The sequence below is a fragment of the Geotrypetes seraphini genome, chromosome 16, assembly GCF_902459505.1.
Source record: "Geotrypetes seraphini chromosome 16, aGeoSer1.1, whole genome shotgun sequence".
In the NCBI taxonomy this organism is placed as follows: Eukaryota; Metazoa; Chordata; class Amphibia; order Gymnophiona; family Dermophiidae; genus Geotrypetes; species Geotrypetes seraphini.
Genome location: NC_047099.1, coordinates 40707057 through 40729378, shown reverse-complemented (window position 1 = coordinate 40729378; position 22322 = coordinate 40707057). Strand labels below are relative to the sequence as shown.

Genomic DNA, 22322 nt, shown 5'->3' with positions numbered 1-22322 from the left:
GGGTCCAGATCACTTAATTAGTAGCATAGCCTTTGACTTTGGTTGGATTCTGGATATCTCATCCGCATTGCAAAGAAAACAAAACAAATCAAACTAAAACATTAAAGTCCAGTCTTTCTGACATCTCGTTATTTTGGGGATGCAGAAACGCTTCTCAAAGCTTTGATTATTACCTACACTTTTGTGTGGATTTCTTTCTCTGATCTTTCCAGAAATAGAATAAAGAACTGAGGGATATATGGAAGTTTTGGAGGCAGGTAGATAGCCTGAGTAGATGGTTATTTCAACCAGACAGCATCACTCCCAGACCTGCAAAAATAGCTCATGGAGACTGCAGGGTCTCAAGTCCAAGTTTGCACCAAAGCCACTAAAAACCTACAGGCAAAGCATGGGGCCTCAAAGCCACTCCTGGCCTCAACTGAACCTGCCCCCTTTGACGCAGACTACCTTTGTGGGCAGGGCGCCGTTGAGGCTGGGGCGAAGGCATGGAGTAGCAGCCCTGTGCTGCCTCTGAGAGGGGTAACTGTGATGACGAAGAGGCTAAGGCTGCTGGGGTTGGCGCAGGGCATTTGGGGAAGGTGGGGAGAAAGGTCTTAGCACCTGAAAAACGGCCTTGACCTAAACAGTCAGGGTTATAAATGTTAAAGAAAAGTAAAGGTGGGGGAGAGGGCAGGAGAAAAGTCATAGGTTCTCTTGCAAAATCTGACTGCTAAATATATGCACTTATTTCTGATATGTCTGCTCTAATAATAACCACGGGATTTGTTGTTATCAGTAAAACCCAGAGCTGTCACTGCATGAACAACTAATATCAGGCAGTAGCTTCAACGCCATCCTCTGTCTGCTCTTCCCCCCCCCCCCCACCAGCATCACAAAGTATAAATACCTGGCAGGGATCCCAAGCCCCACCAGCTGAAGCCCTCCTCCTCTGGCAGCCAGAACTCTCTTTCCAAGCTCTGAAGCCAGCGGTAGTGTCCCTGGGCTACCAGCGCCACCAGCTCCCCTACGCTAGCTCAGTTTTCACACCGGAAGAGGCCTTCGGCGGGCAGGGCTTGAGGATGGAGCCCTGCCAGCCACAGCAAGAGTGTGCTAATTTTGAGTAGATCCCTGTCAACCTAGGCCCTCTTGTGGCTACACCACTGCTGTTAGGGGAAACGAAAAGGTGGAGAATGTCAATTTCCCAAATAGGGAAGCACTGAAGTACTGGTTTGGACAAGTTCCTGGAGGAAAAGTCCAGAGTCTGCTATTGAGACAGACACGGGGGGAGCCACTGCTTGATCTGGATTGGTAGCATGGAATGTTGCTACTATTTGGAGTTTTGCCAGGTACTTGTGACCTGGATTGTTCACTGTTGGGACCAATTAGTCTGACCCAGTATGACTAGTCTTATGTTCTTATGATCCTCTCCCCGCTCTCCCCCCACTGATTCCCCTCTCTGAGGCTGTTAATACCTTCTTCCCTCCCTACAGGGGACCCCGGGAGAAATGTGAACAGTTTCAGCCAGAGTGGTGTCTCCAGCTATGACGTCTTCCTCCTCCGTGATGATGAGGAGGTCCTGTATGTGGGTGCCCGAGACTCCATCCTCTCCCTCAGTACCAGTGACACTGTAGGACCACAGCTGCAGTTGCTGGTAAGGGAAGAGTGACGCTATCTGGGTGGTGCTAGGGGGTGTTGAGCACCCCTAATACGGAGCAAACTGTTTCAATATGTCCAGGAAGGGGTCGTTTGTATTGTGATTGTTGCAGATGTCCGGGTCTCGCCACATCTGGGTAACCCACTATAACCTAGGGCAGGGGTCAGCAACCTGCGGCTCTTCTGGCTCTTCTCCCGTGGCACCCCCAGACCTACCGAAGTACCTTGTGGTCTAGCGGGGGACTTCGTAGCAGCAGAGAAGCCCTCTCACTCCAAACCTCCTCGCAGCTGCCTTCTAAAATGGCCACCGTGACCTCTCGTGGCACTACAGGAAATACCGCAAGCACCTGCGAAAGGTTGCGGCAGTCATTTTCAAAGGCAGCTTTGAGGAGGAAAGAGCGAGAGGGCCATGCTCTTGCCACAAAGACCCACACAAAACCACCAGGGACCTTGGTAGTCCTGGGAGGTGGCCCTATCTATACATGGCGGAATGGAGGGGGGCATTGTAGGGTTGAGCTGTCATGAGAGTGCCATACTTCTGCCCCAAAGATCCCCCCCTCCTGCTAGACTGCATACCCTTAGAGGGAGAGGGAATTATGGGTTGGAAGGGAGATCAAACGATCGAGGCCTGGAAAGGGGAGAGAGCCTTGGCCATGGATTGGGGGAGAGAAAGGGAGGGATGAAAGGTGCAGAAACTTGTGAGGGGTTGGAGGGGAGAAAAGCTAGACCTTGGGAAGGGAAGAGAGTATCTCAAACCTCCTTCTCTACCCATTGTGGCTCTTTGTAAATCTGGGGACAAAATTGCTCTTTGCTTTACAAAGGTTGCCGACCCCTGACCTAGGGACTCGGCTCCATCCCCCAATTCCTCCACCCTACCATGGAGCCCGCCTTTTTCTCTTCCCCTGGGTCACCCAAGAGAGCGAGCTCTCAAAAGACAGGAAGGAGGGGATGTCATGGATCTCTCCACCCTAATCCGCTCCAGAGACACCCCCCGTCTGCAATTCTTTGATTCTAAATCTTTCTGTTCGGTTTCAGAGTCAGATCCATTGGAGGGCATCTCCTGAGCAGATACAAAGTTGTGTATCCAAAGCCAAAAGCAACGAGGTAAGAGACAACACCCCCTTCCAAATTCTGCAGCTCCATATACCTAGGGCAGGGGTATCAAAGTCCCTCCTGGAGGGCCGCAATCCAGTCGGGTTTTCAGGATTTCCCCAATGAATATGCATGAGATCTGTTAGCATACAATGAAAGCAGTGCCTGCAAATAGATCTCATGCATGTTCATTGGGGAAATCCTGAAAACCCGACTGGATTGCAGCCCTCAAGGAGGGACTTTGACACCCCTGACCTAGGGTTTACCAGCCGTCCGGATATACCCAGACGCGTCCGGACGGCTTTTCAAAATCTGCCTGTGTACTTAACTGCTGCGTTATTTTACAGACTGAATGTTTTAACTTCATCCGGGTGCTTGTTCAGATGAACCAGACTCACCTGTACACCTGTGGAACCAGTGCCTTCAGCCCCAGCTGCACTTACATTGTACGTAAGAGCCAGAAGGACAGTGAGAGGGGAGAATTAAAGAGGTATCTTGGATTCACTTGCTGTTTCTTTTCTCTTTGCTACAGGATCTAAGCAGCTTCATGCTGGTCCACCACAGCAATGGGCTTCCTCTAACTACGGAAGGCAAGGGACAGTCACCCTTCGATCCCCGCCATAAGCACACCGCGATCCTAGTGGGTGAGTGCCCCCATCATTCACTGGGGATCTCTTCCTCCTAGATCCACCTGGGCGGTCCAAGAGGACCCTAGATAGATTTGTAAGGGGTTAGGCAAGGCAGGTCAACGAAAGCCTCCCACAAATCCAATTTTCAAGATATTCATGGGACAGAGCTGGAAGTCCCTCATCCAGGAAAGAGGGACATCACCCAGGGTTACCAGATGTTCGGATTTCACCTTTGGAGGACATGTCTGGAGGTCGGAACGGCTTTTCAAAACCCATAACACTTGCTAATTTTGTTAACTAATTTGGTCTACTTCCCACGGAACCCTCAACAGAATAATTCTAAATCTCCCTTCCACAAAAAAAATCTACAATACAAGCGTGTTTTCTACTCCGTGTTCACCTTTCTAGGTGTAAAAACTTGGAATGGCCTTACTGAAATGACTAGGACGGTACCTAACCACACCAAATTCCAGAAGAACCTGAAAACTCATCTATTCGACACCTAATCACTTGTATCCTCTTCCCCTCCTGTATCTTCCTGCCCTCCATTGTCCTCCCTTACCCTCTTCTAACCCCTTCCTCTGTAATGTCGCCAAGAGCTTGTATAGGTAAGTGTGATGCACAAACGGAAGAAACAAATACATAAAATAAACTACCCCTCACAAGTGAGTGATGCCCTCTGTCACTATCTACCCTGGCAGAGGGTATATACATGAATACAAGCCAGAAATGCATAGTTTACAAAATGCGGTCAAAAGGTTAGCTTGAGAAGGACAATGTCTGACCCCTCACATCTTCACACACTTTTGAGGAAAACAAATTCTGCCCATAACCACTTTGGGACTTTATGATAAGGCAATACAGTGTGCCAGGACACATCCTAGTGGTTTAGATAACTTCTACGTGGCCATCTCATTTTGTTTCTCTGCAGAGCCCCCTTCTGCGTGCCAGCAATGACCTTCAGGGATAATCGCTGGCTGCTATCCTCCTCCACATTCCTTCTCTGTAACCCTGAGTAATAGCAGAAAACATAAGCCTAAGGTTTTCTTCGACATCCACAATGGATATGCACGAGAAAAATTTGCATGCCCCGCCTCCAGTACATGTAAATTGGTTTCATGCATATTCGTTGTGGGTATCCTGAAAATCTGAACCTGTTTTGAAGCACCCAAGCACTTAGGATTACCAGATTTTGCATGTTTTTAAAAAGAGGACGTGTGGCCCCCCATTTCGTTCTGGCTCCGCCCACAGCCCTGCCTCGCTCCGCTCCCTAACCCCAGCCTCACACAAACCTCGTCTCTTCAGAGCTCAATGGTTTTCAAACCCCAGACAAACTGCCATGTTTTGAAACCCTGTCTGGACGCCTGGACAGTCCTTTATAAAGAGGACATGTCCGGATAAATCCGTACATCTTGGTAACCCTACAAGCACTGGAATTGCATATGCCTGGATTGCGGTAAATGTGGCCCTTGACACAGAGAGGAGGGACGGACTTGATGCTTTTGAAAACAGGATGGAGAGACAGAGCTTACGGGTCCCAGGTCTGGTCCTGCCATTAACTCGGTGGTCTCTGGACTAGAGGTCTGCACGGGAACGGGGATCGCGGGAATCCCCCCTAACCCACGGGATTCCCACGGGGACCCCCCTCTGGCTCACGGGACTCCCACGGGGATAGAAGGCTTTGGAAGCGGGGTTCGTCCATATAATATAACGGACACGTCAGCCTTAGTAAAAGAGGGGGTTTATAAGTTAATTACCTGAACAGAAAATAAAAAAAAGGTTCCACCAAAGAGATTCCACAAGGAAAACAGCAGCGCAAACACAAAAGAAACTGTGGAATTGATGATCCTGTCAGAAGTAATTGCTGCTTTTTATGGGGACGGGCAGGGATGGAAGTAATTCCTTGCGGGGACAGGTGAGGATGGAGAGAATCCTGACGGGGACGGGTGGGGACGGAGAGGATCCTGGCGGGGACGGGCGGGGATGGATGGGATTTCTGTCCCCGTGCAACTCTCTGCTCTGGACCCCATTTTATCCAGAACTGGCTAGTTCATAATGATTGTATTCTTGGAGATGCCAAGTCACTCGGTTCCAGGCTGGAGATGTTGGGACATTGCTGAATTTCTGAATATCTCTTGCTAGTGCATGATGGGGCTTGCAGCACTGATCTCAATGGACAGGGTCAGGCAGGACTAATCTCACACTGCAAGTTCAAAAACAGGGCTGACCCCACATCTCCAGCCTGGAACTGAGTATCTTGGCATATCTGTATTCTTGGTACACCGTCAAACGCACATAGGACAGTGGCGTGCCGACATTTGAGTGCAGGACAAATGCGTGCCATCGCTTCCACCGTTTTGAGGCCTTCCATTTTACGCTGTGAGGGTGTGGGGGGACCCCCCTGACTACACTTAGAACTGCTTGCGCTTCCGTTTGGGGGGTTTGACACTGAAAATTCCCGTTCTTTTCGCTGTTCGGGAGTTTTTAGCGTAGTGAGGGGGGTTCTCACCCGGGGTTTCCACCCCCATTCCCACCCCCAACGGGAGCGTGAGGACTTCTAAGTGTAGTGGGGAGTTCCTCCCCCCCACACCCCCTTAGAGCACAAAAGGGAAGGCCTCAAAGCAGCAGAAGCAGGGGCACGCATTTGTCCAGTGCTCAAATGTCGGTTGCCACCGTCCTCTGTGCTTTTGACGCATCACCGTATTCTCAGGACCTGCGCTGCCGTGACTTTCAGGATCCTTCTGCTTTCCACCTTTTCTCGTTTGATGTAGGCTGTTGCAGCTGCTGGCATGCATCCCAGGAGTGGCCGCATGTCTGCTCCTCATTCTCCAATTTGCCATGACCTCGTAAACACGGGGCACAGGGACGCTCTCTTCACCAGTGACATCTTTTCTTCTGGTTTCCCACAGATGATGAGCTGTACACGGGCACCATGAATAACTTTCAAGGCAACGAGCCCATCATCTACCGGAACCTTGGGGCAAAAACGTTCCTGAAGACCGACTCTGCCCTGGGCTGGCTTCACAGTAAGAAACGACGCTGGTTTCAGCCGTTGCTTTAGTCGATCAGGGTCAGGTGGCAACCCCAGCTTCTCTTTACCGGTTTAAATCCGTTTGTAAATCTGGGCAACCCCGTCTAATGAGGACAGACGCCATGCTGAAGTCTCTGGTGATGTTTTCAGACATTGCTGGACTCTGGCAATGGCTGTAGGGAGAACACATCCTACACTTCAGCCTAATATTTCCCTCTGCAGAAACTCGGTGTGTGAGAAAAGAATTTTAAACAGATCTGGCCTGAGCTGGAGTGTTCCTACGAATTGACATTTCGTCAGCTTCTCCACACCCCTACTATGGGAATTTTCTTCCAAGCAAAAACCTCCGAAAAACCCAGAGACATAAGCCAGCTCCCAGTTCCCCAAATTGTCCAAATGGTCCTAGTTCACTTCCTAAATGTGTGACTGCAATTATTTTGACCTCTGCCATCACGTGACGGTAGAGTTTGACTTTCTGAAGTTCAGATGTGAGCGGTATTCCCCTAATGCTCTCTAAACCAAATCCCAGATTTTAAATTATACTTAAGCAGAAGTTAACCCCCCCCCATGCTGGTGCACACGCAGTTACTCTGAGATACGCAGTATGTATATTAGTATTAGAAACCTGTAAACTGTATATTATGCATGTTTAACCTTTTACCCTTTGGGGACAACAGGACAGAAAATGAACGAAATTAATAAATTAAATTAAATAAACTGCCCCAGTCCTCCGTGTCTGCTCGTTCTCATCTCTCCTTGTGTCTCTCTTTCCCTGTAGCGGATGCTTCCTTCGTGGCCTCCTTTAACCCGTCTGGGGCCCTTGGCGGTGACAAAGTCTACTTTTTCTTCGAAGAAACCGCCAAGGAGTTTGATTTCTTTGAGAAGCTGACGGTCTCCAGGGTGGCTCGTGTTTGTAAAGTGAGTAACTGTCACCATTCAGTGGCAGCAAGGGTAATTAGGGCAGATCTGGGTTCCGGTCCTAACCTTTTCGCTTGCCTCGATGAGGTCAATTCAGGGGTTCTAAACCCTGTCCTTTGGGACATACCTAGCCAGACAGGCTTTTAGGATACCCACAATGAATATGGCGGAGAAATCTACATTTCATGATTTGGTGTGTTCCAGGGTCTGGATCAGGGGTTAGCAACGAGGGCCATAATCCAGTTGGTATGCCCCCACCTGGAATACTGCGTCCAACACTGGTACATGAAAAAGGACATGGTACTACTCGAGAGGGTCCAGAGGAGAGCGGGGAAAATGGTTAAGAGACTGGAGGAGTTGCCGTACAATGAGAGGCTAGAGAAACTGGGTCTCTTCTCCCTTGAAAAGAGGAGACTGAGAGGGGACATGATCGAAACATTCAAGATACTGAAGGGAATAGACTTAGTAGATAAAGACAGGTTGGTCACCCTCTCCAAGGTAGAGAGAATGAGAGGGCACTCTCTAAAGTTAAAAGGGGATAGATTCCGTACAAATGTAAGGAAGTTCTTCTTCACCCAGAGAGTGGTGGAGAACTGGAACGCTCTTCTGGAGGCTGTTATAGGGGAAAACACCATCCAGGGACTCAAGACAAAGTAGATAAAAGACAGGTTGTTCACCCTCTCCAAGGTAGAGAGAACGAGAGGGCACTCTCTAAAGTTAAAAGGGGATAGATTCCGTACAAACGTAAGGAAGTTCTTCTTCACCCAGAGAGTGGTGGAGAACTGGAACGCTCTTCCGGAGGCTGTTATAGGGGAAAACACCATCCAGGGACTCAAGACAAAGAAGATAAAAGACAGGTTGTTCACCCTCTCCAAGGTAGGGAGAACGAGAGGTCACTCTCTAAAGTTGAAAGGGGATAGATTCTGTACAAACGTAAGGAAGTTCTTCTTCACCCAGAGAGTGGTGGAGAACTGGAACGCTCTTCTGGAGGCTGTTATAGGGGAAAACACCATCCAGGGACTCAAGACAAAGTAGATAAAAGACAGGTTGTTCACCCTCTCCAAGGTAGGGAGAACGAGAGGGCACTCTCTAAAGTTGAAAGGGGATCGATTCCGTACAAACGTAAGGAAGTTCTTCTTCACCCAAAGAGTGGTGGAGTACTGGAATGCTCTTCCGGAGGATGTTATAGGAGGAAACACCCTCCAGGGAGTCTGTTATAGGGGAAAACACCCTCCAGGGATTCAAGATAAAGTTAGACAAGTTCCTGCTGAACCGAAACGTACACAGGTAAGGCTAGTCTCAGTTAGGGCACTGGTCTTTGACCTAAGGGCCGCTGCGGGAGTGGACTGCTGGGCACGATGGACCCAGCAGTGGCAATTCCTATGTTCTTATGGGTTTTCAGGATTTCACCAATGAAATGTGCATGAGATCTGTTTGCCTATAATGGAGGTAGTGCACGCAAATAGATCATCCCAACTGAATTGCAGCCCACGTTGCTCATCCCTGGTCTGGTTAACGGAGCTTTCTCTGCAGGCTGTACTTGCCTTAATCTTTCTTCCTCTTGCTCTTCTCTCTGCTCCACACATTCTCTATACTGGCACCTAGCAAAGTTGGTGTACTGTGCACCCGAGTGTGGGGTTACCAGACGTCCGGGAAAACCCAGACTGCCCAGGTGCCTGGACGGGCGGGTTTTGGAAAATCCCTGTGAGCTCCGGCTCTGGCATCTGGAGAGCCTTTGAGCATGTGCGATGACGTCACACACATCTGCGCGTGCTTGAGACCCTCCAGATGTGGCCCAGAGATCGGGGGGAAGAAGAAACCAGGCTCTCTGGGGCGGGGGCTGGTGGACAAAACTGGGACGGGATGATGGCGGAAAGGAGCGGGGTCATTTGTCTGGGTTTTTGCGTCTCGTAATATGGTAACCTTACCTCATTGGTGGCTGCACTTTTCTGCTCTGCCTTTGCAGAGAGTTTCATGACTGCGTATACTGGGAACATCTCCAGGACCCAGGACAGCAGTAAAGCAACGCTAACCTGGGACTTTTTTAATGCCTGTGGGATCTTTACCCGACAATTCCCCCAGTAGCAACACAATATGAAACATAGAAACATAGAAGATGACGGCAGAAAAGGGCTCCAGCCCATCAAGTCTGCCCACTCTGCTTACCCACCCCCTGTCTATGCCCTAATGACCCAATTTCCTTATCTTGACCCTCGTAGGGATCCCACATGGGCATCCCATTTATTCTTAAAGTCTGGCACGCTGTCTGCCTCGATCACCTGCACTGGAAGCTTGTTCCAATGATCAACCACTCTCTCTGTGAAGAAATACTTTCTGGTGTCGCCATGAAATTTTCCGCCCCTGAGTTTGAGCGGAAAATTTCATGGCGACACCAGAAAGTATTTCTTCACAGAGAGAGTGGTTGATCATTGGAACAAGCTTCCAGTGCAGGTGATCGAGGCAGACAGCGTGCCAGATGCAAACACTGCCATAGGTCTAACTAGAATCTAATAGGAATTCTCTCCACCTACATTAAAAGGCGAAGAGGGTGGCCTGCAATCAGATGGCTAGACAGGTTGAAGGCAGCCATGGGGATGATGCCGGAGGGCCTTACCGGACTAGCACAAAGCTGATCTCGTTTTAGATCTGTAAACACATCGAGTTGCTAGGACCCGAACATGAGTCCACCGACAGCTTTAAAAGGCTGGTCCGCGCTCCCGCTGCACTTTCTAGGACAAAATATTTCTTAACACTACTCCTGAGTCTGCCCCATTTCAGTTTGCTTCTTGTGACTTACTGCAGTGGTTTTCCGCCCTCTCCTGGAGGTATAATATGCAAGCCAGAGTGCCTTAGGCACAGGTGGACCCACCCAATTTGAAAGGCTCACCCAGCAGTGGAACAGCTTTGATGTGGCTGGTGGGGATCCCCACCAGCTGAAGAAGCTTGGCATCATTCTCTCCCCCTCCCCAGGTGATCGGGGGTCTCTTAACTGTACTCCTCCACCATCCAGTACCTTTTAAATCCTTCAGTTCTTTACTGGTGGCAGCGAGAAGTGATTCATACCTGCTGTTTGTGCCAACCCTAAGGCTTGCCTCTAACATAACTTTCTGTTCGTGGGACCAGGAAGTTGCATCAGAGGGAACGCTTGGGTACAGCACGAGCAACACGCATGAGTCGCTACTCACTGCTGGAAGAAGATCTTAAAAGGTACCGGGGGGGGGGGGGGGTCATTTAAGAGGCCCCTCCAATCACCTGGGAGAGAGAGTTGCCGGATTGGGGGAGTAAGATTCTCATATCCACCTACTTTGGGCTCAGTCCCGCCCAAAATTGGGTGGCTGGATATGCCCCTGCCTAGCCAGTCGGCCTTTCAAGATTACAGTAATGAGATCCACTGTATGCAAACCTCTCATGCATATTCATTGTGATAAGCCTGAAAACCAGATGGACTGAAGTCCCTCCAGGAGGGGATTGAGAAGCATGGATTTATTTGCTTGTCTCCTTCTGCTCCCCCAGAATTTTCTCCTTTACTTGGTTTTTCAATATGAATCTTTTCCTGTCCTCTCCCTGCTGCTGAACAGAATGACATCGGTGGAGAGAAGGTACTTCAGAAAAAGTGGACAACCTTTCTGAAAGCCCAGCTGTTCTGCTCCCACCCTGGTCACTTCCCCTTCAATGTCATCCACCACACTGCAAAGCTGCCAACGTCGGAGGAAAACACCATCTTCTTTGGGGTCTTCACCTCCCAGTGGTAGGTTTGCGGGACACACTTTATCCATTCCTTTCTCCTGGTGGGAGTAGGAGGCTTCCAGTGAGCATGTGATTTACTCTCTGAAGACCAGATCACTCCTGCTCACATCTCCATCTGCTGGATAGGAAGGATAGGAGACAGGACTTGGAGAACTCTCCTCCCCCAACATGGCAGTCAATGGAGCAGGCCAACATAGACTACCATGCAGGAGATCAAGGTTTGGGTCTTCTGGTTGGGGAGAGGATGGGTCCATCCTTGGAGGTGGGGGATACACACAACTCAGTGTAATTAATTTCATATAATAGCAAGAGCTGTCCTAACCATCAGGTTTGACTAGGCAATAGCCTAGGGCAGCAGCTTCTCGGTGCAGCAAAAAGCGAAACAAATCCTGAGACACGCACAGATTCAAAGAACCCTCAGCACATGCTTTCACAAATGTAGGATTTTAGTGCAATGATTATATGGGTTGAACCTTTGTGGGAGCTGCAGGTTATTGAGGCACTGGGCAAATGCTTTGGGAGCAGGAGACTCTCTGGGGCCAGGCCCGCTATCAAGCGTTTTGTAAGACTTATCACCATTCTTTCCCTCTGATCTCGCAGGCACATGGGAGGCTCTGGAAGTTCTGCCATCTGTGCTTTCACCCTGGAGGACATTGAAAGGGTCTTTAACGGAAACTACAAAGAACTGAACAAGGACAGCTTGAAATGGACCACTTACACAGGCCCGCTGTCTGACCCTCGCCCGGGCAGCGTGAGTGTATCTCTTCACACACACCTCCCCTTCCTAAATGCTCTTGATAAGTCTAGCATGGAGCTATTCTAGTGCCAAGGGAAAGCAGCCAAAGTTAAGAGTGTGGGAGACAGCATCTGGGTGCACTTACACTTCACTCCTGACAGCTCTGTCATCCCATTTTCCTTCAGGCTTTTGATGCAGTGTCGGGCATTAAGATTTGCTGGGTGGGTGGCGAGAGGAAGTATGCCAGTCCTCCTGGACTGAAAATGCTGCAGTAGGGGGGAAGGCTTTCTCCCGTGGGATGCTTAAGCTTGCAGGCAGAAACACTCCCTACCACAGAGACACACGTCCAGTCAAGGCCATTCCAACTTACATTCCCACACACATGCATTCTCCCTCTTGCATGCGCCCACGCACACACTCCTATCTGCAACCTCGGCCCTCGCCATGTCAGGTTTTCAGGATTTCCCCAGTGAATATGCATGAGACCCACTTGCATGCACTGTTTCTATCGTATGCAAATAGATCTCATGCAAATTCTTTGGACAACTCCGGTTATCAATCCGGTCGGGTTTTCAGGATTTCCCCAGTGAATATGCATGAGACCCATTTGCATTCACTGTTTCTATCGTATGCAAATAGATCTCATGCAAATTCTTTGGACAACTCCGGTTATCAATCCGGTCGGGTTTTCAGGATTTCCCCAGTGAATATGCATGAGACCCATTTGCATTCACTGTTTCTATCGTATGCAAATAGATCTCATGCAAATTCTTTGGACAACTCCGGTTATCAATCCGGTCGGGTTTTCAGGATTTCCCCAGTGAATATGCATGAGACCCATTTGCATTCACTGTTTCTATCATATGCAAATAGATCTCATGCAAATTCTTTGGACAACTCCGGTTATCAATCCGGTCGGGTTTTCAGGATTTCCCCAGTGAATATGCATGAGACCCATTTGCATTCACTGTTTCTATCATATGCAAATAGATCTCATGCAAATTCTTTGGACAACTCCGGTTATCAATCCGGTCGGGTTTTCAGGATTTCCCCAGTGAATATGCATGAGACCCATTTGCATTCACTGTTTCTATCGTATGCAAATAGATCTCATGCAAATTCTTTGGACAACTCCGGTTATCAATCCGGTCGGGTTTTCAGGATTTCCCCAGTGAATATGCATGAGACCCACTTGCATGCACTGTTTCTATCGTATGCAAATAGATCTCATGCAAATTCTTTGGACAACTCCGGTTATCAATCCGGTCGGGTTTTCAGGATTTCCCCAGTGAATATGCATGAGACCCATTTGCATTCACTGTTTCTATTGTATGCAAATAGATCTCATGCAAATTCTTTGGACAACTCCGGTGTTACTAAAAGAACTTTAATATAGGCGTGTATTAATTAATAAGGAAATAGCTTAGTCCATAGCATTAAAATGTTATTTTAAATTTAACTGATCAAGTACAACCATTGACTAGCATTGGGCCGTTCTGTTTATCCAACCCTTGATGCAGGTGTCCAGCTGAAACACGGCCCGTGTCGGGTCTTTCAATACGTCCTGTTCCTTGAGGCCTATTGTGCAATTTTTGGGGGCTGTGCTTCACTCTGCTCTCCTGATTCCCTCTCTCCTGTTCGCACAGCATTTGGACACAGGCATTTGCACCTGCCACATCCATGGCACAAGTGGACATACATAAATGCCAACTTACACTCATTCTGTAATGGGATTGGACTGCCCAGATGCTATTACAGAACTTGTGTTCAGCTGCCAGCATTTGGGGCATTTGATAAATTGCCCTGTCTTGGTCTGATATGCTATCCCCTCCCATGAAAGCGTGGGACAGCCACGTGGGATCTCTTAGGGAGAGAGTGAATGCTGCAGATGGGCAGACTGGATGGGCCATTCGGCCTTTATCTGTTGAAATGTTTCTGTTTCTATAACCATACAGCTCTATGACCTCATAATGCAAGCGTTAAGAACCGTAGCTTATCACAATAGTGCTCTATGACATCACAATGCAGGTGTAAAAAGCCTTAGCCAATAGGGAGAAGAGGAGATAGTGGATGGGCAGACTGATAGGCCATTTGGCCTTTATCTGCCATCATGTTCCTATGCTGCTTGACAAAGGTTTTCCGGAGAGAAATCCAAGAGATTCAAAGTGCTCCAAAGATGCCAGATAGGAGACAGGCAAGAAGGACAACCACTCCAGCTACCATTTTTGAGTCAATCTATGGTCTGGTGACAAAAGCAGATCTAAGCTAAGATGCTATTCGGACCAGGACCACCCTGACCTGGTCTCACCATACTGAGTCTGTAATGAACGTCTTCCTCCTCTCTTCCCTGTAGTGCTCTAAAGGCCCGTCCTCCGACCAAGATCTCTCTTTTATGAAGGAACATTATTTGATGGAGCAGAAGGTTCATCCCAGAGACAGAAGCCCTCTCCTAATTAAACAGAATACCAGGTACACCAGGATTGCCGTCCACCAGACCTTTGGCATCTCAGGCAAGCTCTACACCGTCTTGTTCCTCGGAACAGGTACAGTACATTTGTGGCTGTGATTGGCTCCACATCAGATGGAAGGGGCTGACTCCACTCCTGGTTTTTACCCTACAGTAGTGGCATTTAGGGAATTGTAGTTCGAATTGTCCTTGGACAACAGAACAACAAATCCATGAATGCCCAGGGGCAGTGGGGGAGGGTAGGAATATTTCAGTGAAATATTTCAGAGAGCTCTTCATGGGAGATAATGAATGTTTAATCTGTCTTTTCAACTGCATACCTGAGTCAGATATTGACCCGCAAGGGTGGGAGTGGGGCGATGCTTTGACTGATATTTATGGCTGTAAGAACTCAGGTAATGCTTGGATAAATTCACGGACCTCTCCAGTCAGACCTGCACTTTTAGCAGAACCATGAAAGCTTTGAAGTCTTAGCTGTCAGCAGCAGGAGGGGATTTAGAGGTTCCCCCTTGTGCTTAGCAGGGGAACTGCGCTTAACTGGAACTCATCAATCCTACACCTTCACCCCCCTGGCCTGGAAAGATTTTCCAACCCAAGATTATTTCTATAGCATTAAATTCTTTAGTACAATGTTATATCTTTTAGCGTTTTATTCATGGATTTTAGCATCAAAGCTGTAAGGTCTCGGCTGTTAGGAACAGGAGGGGATTTAGGGGCTTCCCCTTATGGTTGGCAGTGGAATTGCGCTTAATTGAAACCCATCCATTCCCCATCTTGACCTCCCCAACTGGAAGGATTTTGCAATCTACAAGTTACTTGCAGAAGCCTTAGATTATATCTTTCATTCATAGATTATGTCTAAGAAAACCAGACACAGCATCAGCCCGTGTGTTTTGTTTCTTAGAAAAGCAGGCGGCCTCTATTATAGTCTCATACTATCTGACGCTTTATAGGTGGGCAGTAAGATTGACACGGTTGAAAAGTTTAATATAGGGGGCAACCAGATAGGGGGGGATCAGTCCTAGAGAATGACGCGGGGACATTATTTTTCCCCTTCCCTGCAGGAACCAGAACGTACGCAGGTCCTAGTCTCAGTTAGGGCGCTGGTCTTTGACCAAGGGCCGCCGCGTGAGCGGACTGATGGGCACGATCGACCACTGGTCTGACCCAACAGCGGCCATTTTTATGTTCCCCGTCCCCCCATGGGTTTTGTCGCTGTCCTTATCCCTGCCCCTTCCTATAAGCTCTGCTTAACGGCACAAGCCTCAAACACTTATGATTTTAAAGTGTCTGAGGCTTGTGCAGATGAGGACAGAGCTTGCAAAGCATGGGAAAGGGGCAGGAAAAGAACTTGTGGGGATGGGACGGGAAAATAAGTTCCCGCGAGGACAGAGAAACATTTGTCGCCGTGTCATTCTCCAATCAGTCCTGCATTAGAGGAACAGTCTAATGTTAGGGAGACGGGTTAAGAACGAGGGAGGCCAGGATTCGAATCCCTCTTTTCTTACTGACTCTCCTTCTGGCCTTAGGTAAATCACTTCACCCTTAAACCGTAAGATTTATAGACAAATCCGTACTCCCAGTGCATCTGTGAAAGGGCTCAGAAGCAGAATTATAAGGGGGTACCAGTATTAAGAACATAAGCAGTGCCTCCGCCGGGTCAGATCATAGGTCCATCCTGCCCGGCAGTCCGCTCCCGCGGCGGCCCAAACAGGTCACGACCTGTCTGAATCACCAGAAGGGGCTCCCTTGCCACCTTGGTTTCTCATTGAAGTCCTATCTTCCCATCGAAGTCCTAACCCTCCGGTCTTGCACATGCACGACCTGGTTGGGTTTCTATACTTATTGCCTGGTTAGCTTTCTATACTTGTGTTACATCCCAGCTCCTCCCTCAGTATCCCACGATCCCTTTATCCCTCAGGAATCCGTCCAATCCCTGTTTGAATCCCTGTACCGTACTCTGCCAGATACCTTTTTATAATCCCGCCCAATTACCTTGAAAAAGCAGCCCAATGTCTAGGGTTGACACTACAAAATCCCAGACACATGGCCCTGCCCCCCCAGCTCCACCCCCCTCATCTCTTCTTTCTTGCCGGGTCTGGAGGGCCTCTGAGCATGCGCAAATGCGTGCAACGTCATCCACGCATGCCCAGAGGCCCTGCAGACGCAGCAGGGCTTGCCAAGAATACCACGCCACGATGCAGCCCAAATTAGAGCGACAAAAATCTAAAACCAGCCTGAAAAAAAACGCAACCCGCAGCTGCTCAAAATTTCACGCAACCAGCGTTCCAAAGCAGCCCAATTAAGAACATAAGCAATTCCTCCGCTGGGTCAGACCTGAGGTGCATCGTGCCCGGCAGTCCGCTCACGCGGCGGCCCAAGAAGTCCAGGACCTGTGCAGTAATCCTCTATCGATACCCCTCTATCCCCTTTTCCAGCAGGAAATTGCCCAATCCTTTCTTGAACCCCAGTACCGTACTCTCTCTGGAAGCACATTCCAGGTGTCCACCACACGTTGGGTAAAGAAGAACTTCCTAGCATTCGTTTTGAATCTGTCCCTTTTCAACTTTTCTGAATGCCCTCCTGTTCTTTTATTATTCGAAAGTTTGAAGAATTGGGCGAGAAAACCGCGGACCTGTCAACTGTGGTGGGTACTGAGGGGCAAGGCCGCAGAATGACAAAGCTGGGCCCAGGGCAAATGCTGGTTAAGGGGCCCACCCATGCCGCTCCCCTCTCGGCAGTCCTGACGAGGGTGGGGGAGGAGGGACGGTATCAGACTGTAGATCTGAAAAGAAAACCTGATGCCATGCCCACCGGAGGAGCCACAGTAGACAAACGGTAAGAAGTTACAGATTTAGTAAAGGATCGAATACGAGTGTTTAGGGAGTGGTTTGGGGGGTTTGTATGGAGAAAATGCTGAGATTTTTGATGCGGGAAGATAGATCGTAGAGTGCAGTTGTAGAACGATATATATTGTGCTATGCAATGAAATATAATTTTTTTTTAAAAAGAAAGAAAACCAGGATGGACCCAGCACTCCTGACAAACAAGGAACTATAATGTATCTCTAAAATTAGTTGGGAGAGAGAGAGGCAATGTAATATCTGTGCTCTCTTCTCATCCCCGGACAGACAAAGGTTACTTGCATAAAGCTGTTGTTTTGGATGAAAATCAGGACTCCCACATTATTGAAGAGATCCAGCTGTTCCAGGAGCCTGAAGGTGTCCAAAACCTGCTACTGGCCTCTAGGACGGTAAGAGCCAACGTCTTTGTGGTCACAAGTTCTCCAGCACCAAGCGCCACTAACGGTTTCAGCTCCTGAAAGAATCTCCCTGGGCTTCTCAAACCAGTTAAACTAAACTAAACCTTGGGTTTATATACCACACCATCTCTGTAGACGCAGAGCTCGGCACGGTTTACAGGAAATAGGATGAGAGAGGAACTCCAGTGGAGGGTTTAAGGATTAGGTGTAAAAGGGTGAGGATGGTGGGAGAGGCCTAAGAGGGGGGGGGGGGAAGTGTTACAGTTTTGAGAATAGTCAGGTTTTTAGGGTGTTTACGGAAAAGTTGGAGGGAGCTTGAGGTTCGGAGCGGGGAGGTAATATCTGTGCTCTGCACTCATTTGAGCGTATAAGAAAATGTTATTATTTTGTGGGATTTTTGTGACGAGTAGATGCGAGCTAGCAGAGCAGAACTATTCCACAGGAAGCGCTGTTGAGAGACGGTTCTTGCACCTGAGGGGCGGCTGCTGGGAATGGGAAAAAGAATGGAAAACTGCTAGTGAAAGTCTGTGGCCTACGATCGGGTCAGAGTGTTTCTGGAGCCGCTGACCCCCGTCTGCCTTGTATTTGTAGGGAACGGTCTATGTGGGCTTCTCCAAAGGAGTCCTCCAAGTGCCTCTGGCCAACTGCAGTGTGTACAGCAGCTGCTTTGACTGCATTTTATCCAGGGATCCTTACTGTGCCTGGGACGGCCACAGCCAGATGTGCCGGAAGATCCACCCAGCCCACGAGAACATGTAAGGAGTAATCTAATCTAATCTAATCCTTAGGTTTGTATACCGCATCATCTCCACGTTCGTAGAGCTCGACGCGGTTTACAGTAGGAGAAATAGGAAGGAACTACAACAGAGGGTTAGAGGTAGAAGTGTGAAGAAAATTTAGAGGACTTGGGATGCCAAGATATAAGAGTTTCCTCGATTCCTGAGTTGGAGGGAGACTTACATTTTTTGAGAAAAGCCAGGTTTTCAGATGTTTGCGGAAAACTTGGAGAGAGCTCAAGTTCCGAAGAGGGGAGGTAAGGTTGTTCCAGAGCTCAGTGATTTTGAAGTGGAGGGAGGTCCCTAGCTTTCCTGTGTGGGAAATGCCTTTTAGCAAGGGGAAGGATAGTTTTAATTTGTGGGGGGGATCTGGTGGTATTAGGGTTTGAGGAATTCCAAGAAAGAGGGATAAAGGGAGGGAGGATACCATATAGGATTTTGAAAGTTAAACAGGCGCATGTATTCGTTCATAAAATGCCAACTGAAAAGTCTAGGCAAGGTGCAACAGCGCATGGGAAATAAACCAAAAACAAATTAAAAAAAATCATGCAAGCAAATAAAATCCGTAGACATAAAGGGCCTGATTCTATAAATGGTGCCCGGGTGAGCCAGCATTGTAGATGGCGCTCAACGCGGTTGTCCATCGTCTGCTAGGCCCCATTTATAGAATCCTGTCGTGCTTAGGCATCGCTAGGGGTCCTAGAGGTATATAGGCGGGGTTTTACCAGATCTCATTTACCAATGCCTAACTTGGATGTCTACCAACGCCTAAGTCAACCACGCCTACTTTTCAGGTAGGTGTCGTTAGGCAGCCACGATCAGAGTGCTTAGCGGTGCCTAACATAGGTGTCCTTTACAGAATCTGGCCCAAATAGCTTCTCTCTATATTTAAAAAAAAAAAAATGCCTTCAACCTCTGCTCCCAGAGCTGGAAAGAATATTCATACCCTGGTATACATTAACGCCTTGAACCTCAGGCCTTCCCCTATCTACCTCCGCCTGCGGCCCCGAGCTCGGGGAAGCAGATACAATGTTTGTGTGGTGGCAGGGACGGGGGTCGGGAGCGGAATGGGACGGGGGCCAGGTGTCTTCTGTTTTTTTAAAGAGGGAAATCTGATAACCCTGTCTTTTCCCCCACTGACACCAGCAACGTGCATGTTCTCTTTGCTTCCAGGAACTTCTGGCTGCAGGACATTGAATCTGGAAATCCAAATATTACGTGCAGGGCCTCCAAAGGAAGAGGGGCCCAACCAGGGGCACCAGAGAGCACACTGGTGCAAGGTAATGTGAACCAGGAGTGGGATCCCTAGGATAGTAGACTTGGGGGGTGGGTCAGTAGAGTAGGCAGACCTGATGGGCTATGGCCCTTATCTGCCGTCATCTTCTATGTTTCTAGAGAGAAGGTGTTCCTAGAATCACTTCCGTTACAGCAGAAAAATCTCACATCTGCATTCCTAACATTCCTTAGTTGTCAAAACAACCACAAAATGCCCCATTTGACGCCCAGATTTGAAAAAAAGCTTTCATCTTTGAACACTGCATGGTGGATGCACAGAACAACCTCCCAGAACTGTATCTGGGAGGTTCAAGGACTGTATCTGAATTCAAGAAAGTGTGGGACAAGCACATGGGATCTCTTAGGGGGAGGAAGAGATAGTGGACGATACGCATAAGCAGACTGGACGGGCCATATAGCCTTTCTCTGCTGTCATTTTCTCTATTTGAATGTTGTGCCTGCAGAAGTTGCCTTTTCAAATCCAGTGTTCAGGGTGTATCTCAGGGGTGTCAAAGTCCCTCCTCGAAGACCGCAATCCAGTCGGGTTTTCAGGATTTCCCCAATGAATATGCATGAGATCTATTTGCATGCACTGCTTTCGTTGTATGCTAATAGATCTCATGCATATTCATTGGGGGGGGAAACCTGAAAACCCGACTGGAATGCGGCCCTAGAGGAGGAACTTTGACACCCCTGCTGTATCTTAAGACTGTCCTGGAGGACCACCAGGCCAGTCGGGTTTTCAGGATATCCCTAATGAATATGCATGGAGCAGTTTTGCATGCCTGGCACCTCCATTATATGCAGATCTCTCTCATGCATATTCATTAGGGCGATCCTGAAAACCCGACTGGCCTAGTGGTCCTCCAGGACAGGGTTGGGAACTACTGCTATATAGCAGGAGGGATACCACCTCATCTAGGCCAACCCCAACAGGCTCATTTGCCCCCTTGCATGCTGGAGAATTTGGATTACCATATAGTAGTGATTCTTTAACCCAGTCTTTGGACTCCACCAAGCCAGTCAAGTTTTCAGGATACCCCACAATAAATATGCATGAGAAAAATTTGCATACAAATCTATCTCGTACGTATTCTTTGTGGGTATCCTGAAAAAGTGACTGGCGTGGTGTGTCCCGAGGACTGGGTTGAGAACCTCTGCCTTACAGAAATTACATTTCCATGCATGCACTGGGGCAAACCCAGACCTAGAGTGTCACTTTGACATCTTCCATGTTCTTCTGTGAGCCTAACTAGGTCCATCTGAGAACTCCAGGCTTCATGCAGATTTGAGTTTAGAATGGCTTTGAGCTCCTTCGATCAACCCCTGTCTCATTCTTGCAGTGGAAAATATTACAATGCCTCTGAACTCCATGGTGAAGCTCCGCTGCCCCCATCTGTCTGCACTGGCCAATTACAGCTGGAGTCACCCACAGAAGAACGTGCCCGAGGTCATGGTTTTTAGCGAGACTCTGGTGTTTGTCGTGAAGCTGAACACCTTGGGCTTGTACGAGTGCTGGGCCAGCGAGAACGGATTCTATTACCAAGTGGCACGATATCGGGTCGCGGTCTCAAACAGGGTGGAGGTTGCACCAGGGCAGGAGCCGGAGAGCGAAAGGTTGCCCATGAACAAAGTCCAGTCTTACTGGTATCAGTTTGTCACAGTGACCGTCCTGTTGAGCCTGACCGTGGCAGGGATCGTGGCCTTGGCCCTCTTTTCCTACCACGAAAAGGTGAAGGCCAAAAGCAAAGTGCAGGGCTGCAGCACGCCAGAGACGGCCAAGCTCGGGCACGGCCAACAATTGCAGGAGAAGGTGCCATTGAATGCAGGCCTTACGGTGGGAGGGCCCGAATTTCAAAACGGAGGCTACCAGACAAGTGCAAACAGCCGTCAGTCCTGCTGCATCCAGGTGGAAGGAGCTGACGAGGTGATGGACCTGGACAATAACAGGCTAAATCTCACGGCTGCTGACGGAGAAACCACCAAAGACTCAGATGCTCAAATGGAGTAGGTCCAACTGGCCTGGGAGACTGTCCTACACTTCCTTTTCATCCCATTTGTTTGCGGTTAAAAGTGTTGAAGTGCTCTGCGGAAAGTTTCAGCTGCTCTTTGCAGGCCTCCCCCGTCTCTTCCCACACGCGCACTTCTGGCAGTGGTTCTCAATCTAGTCCTCGGGCCACACCCAGCCAGTCAGTTTTTCAGGATATCCCCCAATAGATTTGCATGAGGTACCATCTTCAGTGATGTAGTAAAGCGGTGGCTCCTCTCCCCTGCCATGCATGTGCCCCCCTTCCTCCCTGTGATGTCACTTCCTGGGCGTGGGTCCCGGAAGTGATGTCAGAGAGAGCACCAGAAAGGTACGGAGGAAGGCAAGAAGAGGAGCAGGGAGCGAGGGATCGAGTGGGAGGAGGACGGGGAGGAGGATGGTGCCGCCACACCTTTAGGAAGATCGCGCCCGGGGCGGACCGCACCCCCCTTATGACGCCACTGATTGTATCATCATAATAACCATACCATTTAGTTCTAGGCCAGGGGTAGGCAATTCCGGTCCTCAAGAGCCGGAGCCAAGTCAGGTTTTCCACAATAAATATGCATGAGAGAGATTTGCATCTCAAGGAGACAATGCATGCAAATCCATCTCATAAGAAGAACATAAGAACATAAGCAGTGCCTCCGCCGGGTCAGACCATAGGTCCATCTAGCCCAGCAGTCCGCTCCCGCGGCGGCCCAAACAGGTCATGACCTGTCTAAATCATC

General features: G+C 49.0%; 1 protein-coding gene across 1 annotated transcript in view; it reads left to right on the top strand.

The window, feature by feature from the left end:
- SEMA4A (semaphorin 4A) overlaps nt 1-22211 on the top strand; it is a 53215-nt gene extending 31004 nt beyond the window's left edge. The window contains exons 4-16 of the mRNA XM_033925649.1: nt 1470-1630; nt 2668-2736; nt 3072-3170; nt 3257-3368; nt 6263-6379; nt 7163-7302; nt 10881-11050; nt 11650-11800; nt 14139-14328; nt 17384-17505; nt 18106-18269; nt 19464-19570; nt 20909-22211. Of these exons, the coding sequence (XP_033781540.1) occupies nt 1470-1630; nt 2668-2736; nt 3072-3170; nt 3257-3368; nt 6263-6379; nt 7163-7302; nt 10881-11050; nt 11650-11800; nt 14139-14328; nt 17384-17505; nt 18106-18269; nt 19464-19570; nt 20909-21576 (2270 nt within the window). The 3' untranslated portion in view covers nt 21577-22211. The remainder of the gene's footprint in view (nt 1-1469; nt 1631-2667; nt 2737-3071; nt 3171-3256; nt 3369-6262; nt 6380-7162; nt 7303-10880; nt 11051-11649; nt 11801-14138; nt 14329-17383; nt 17506-18105; nt 18270-19463; nt 19571-20908) is intronic.
- The last annotated feature ends 111 nt before the right edge of the window (nt 22212-22322 follow it).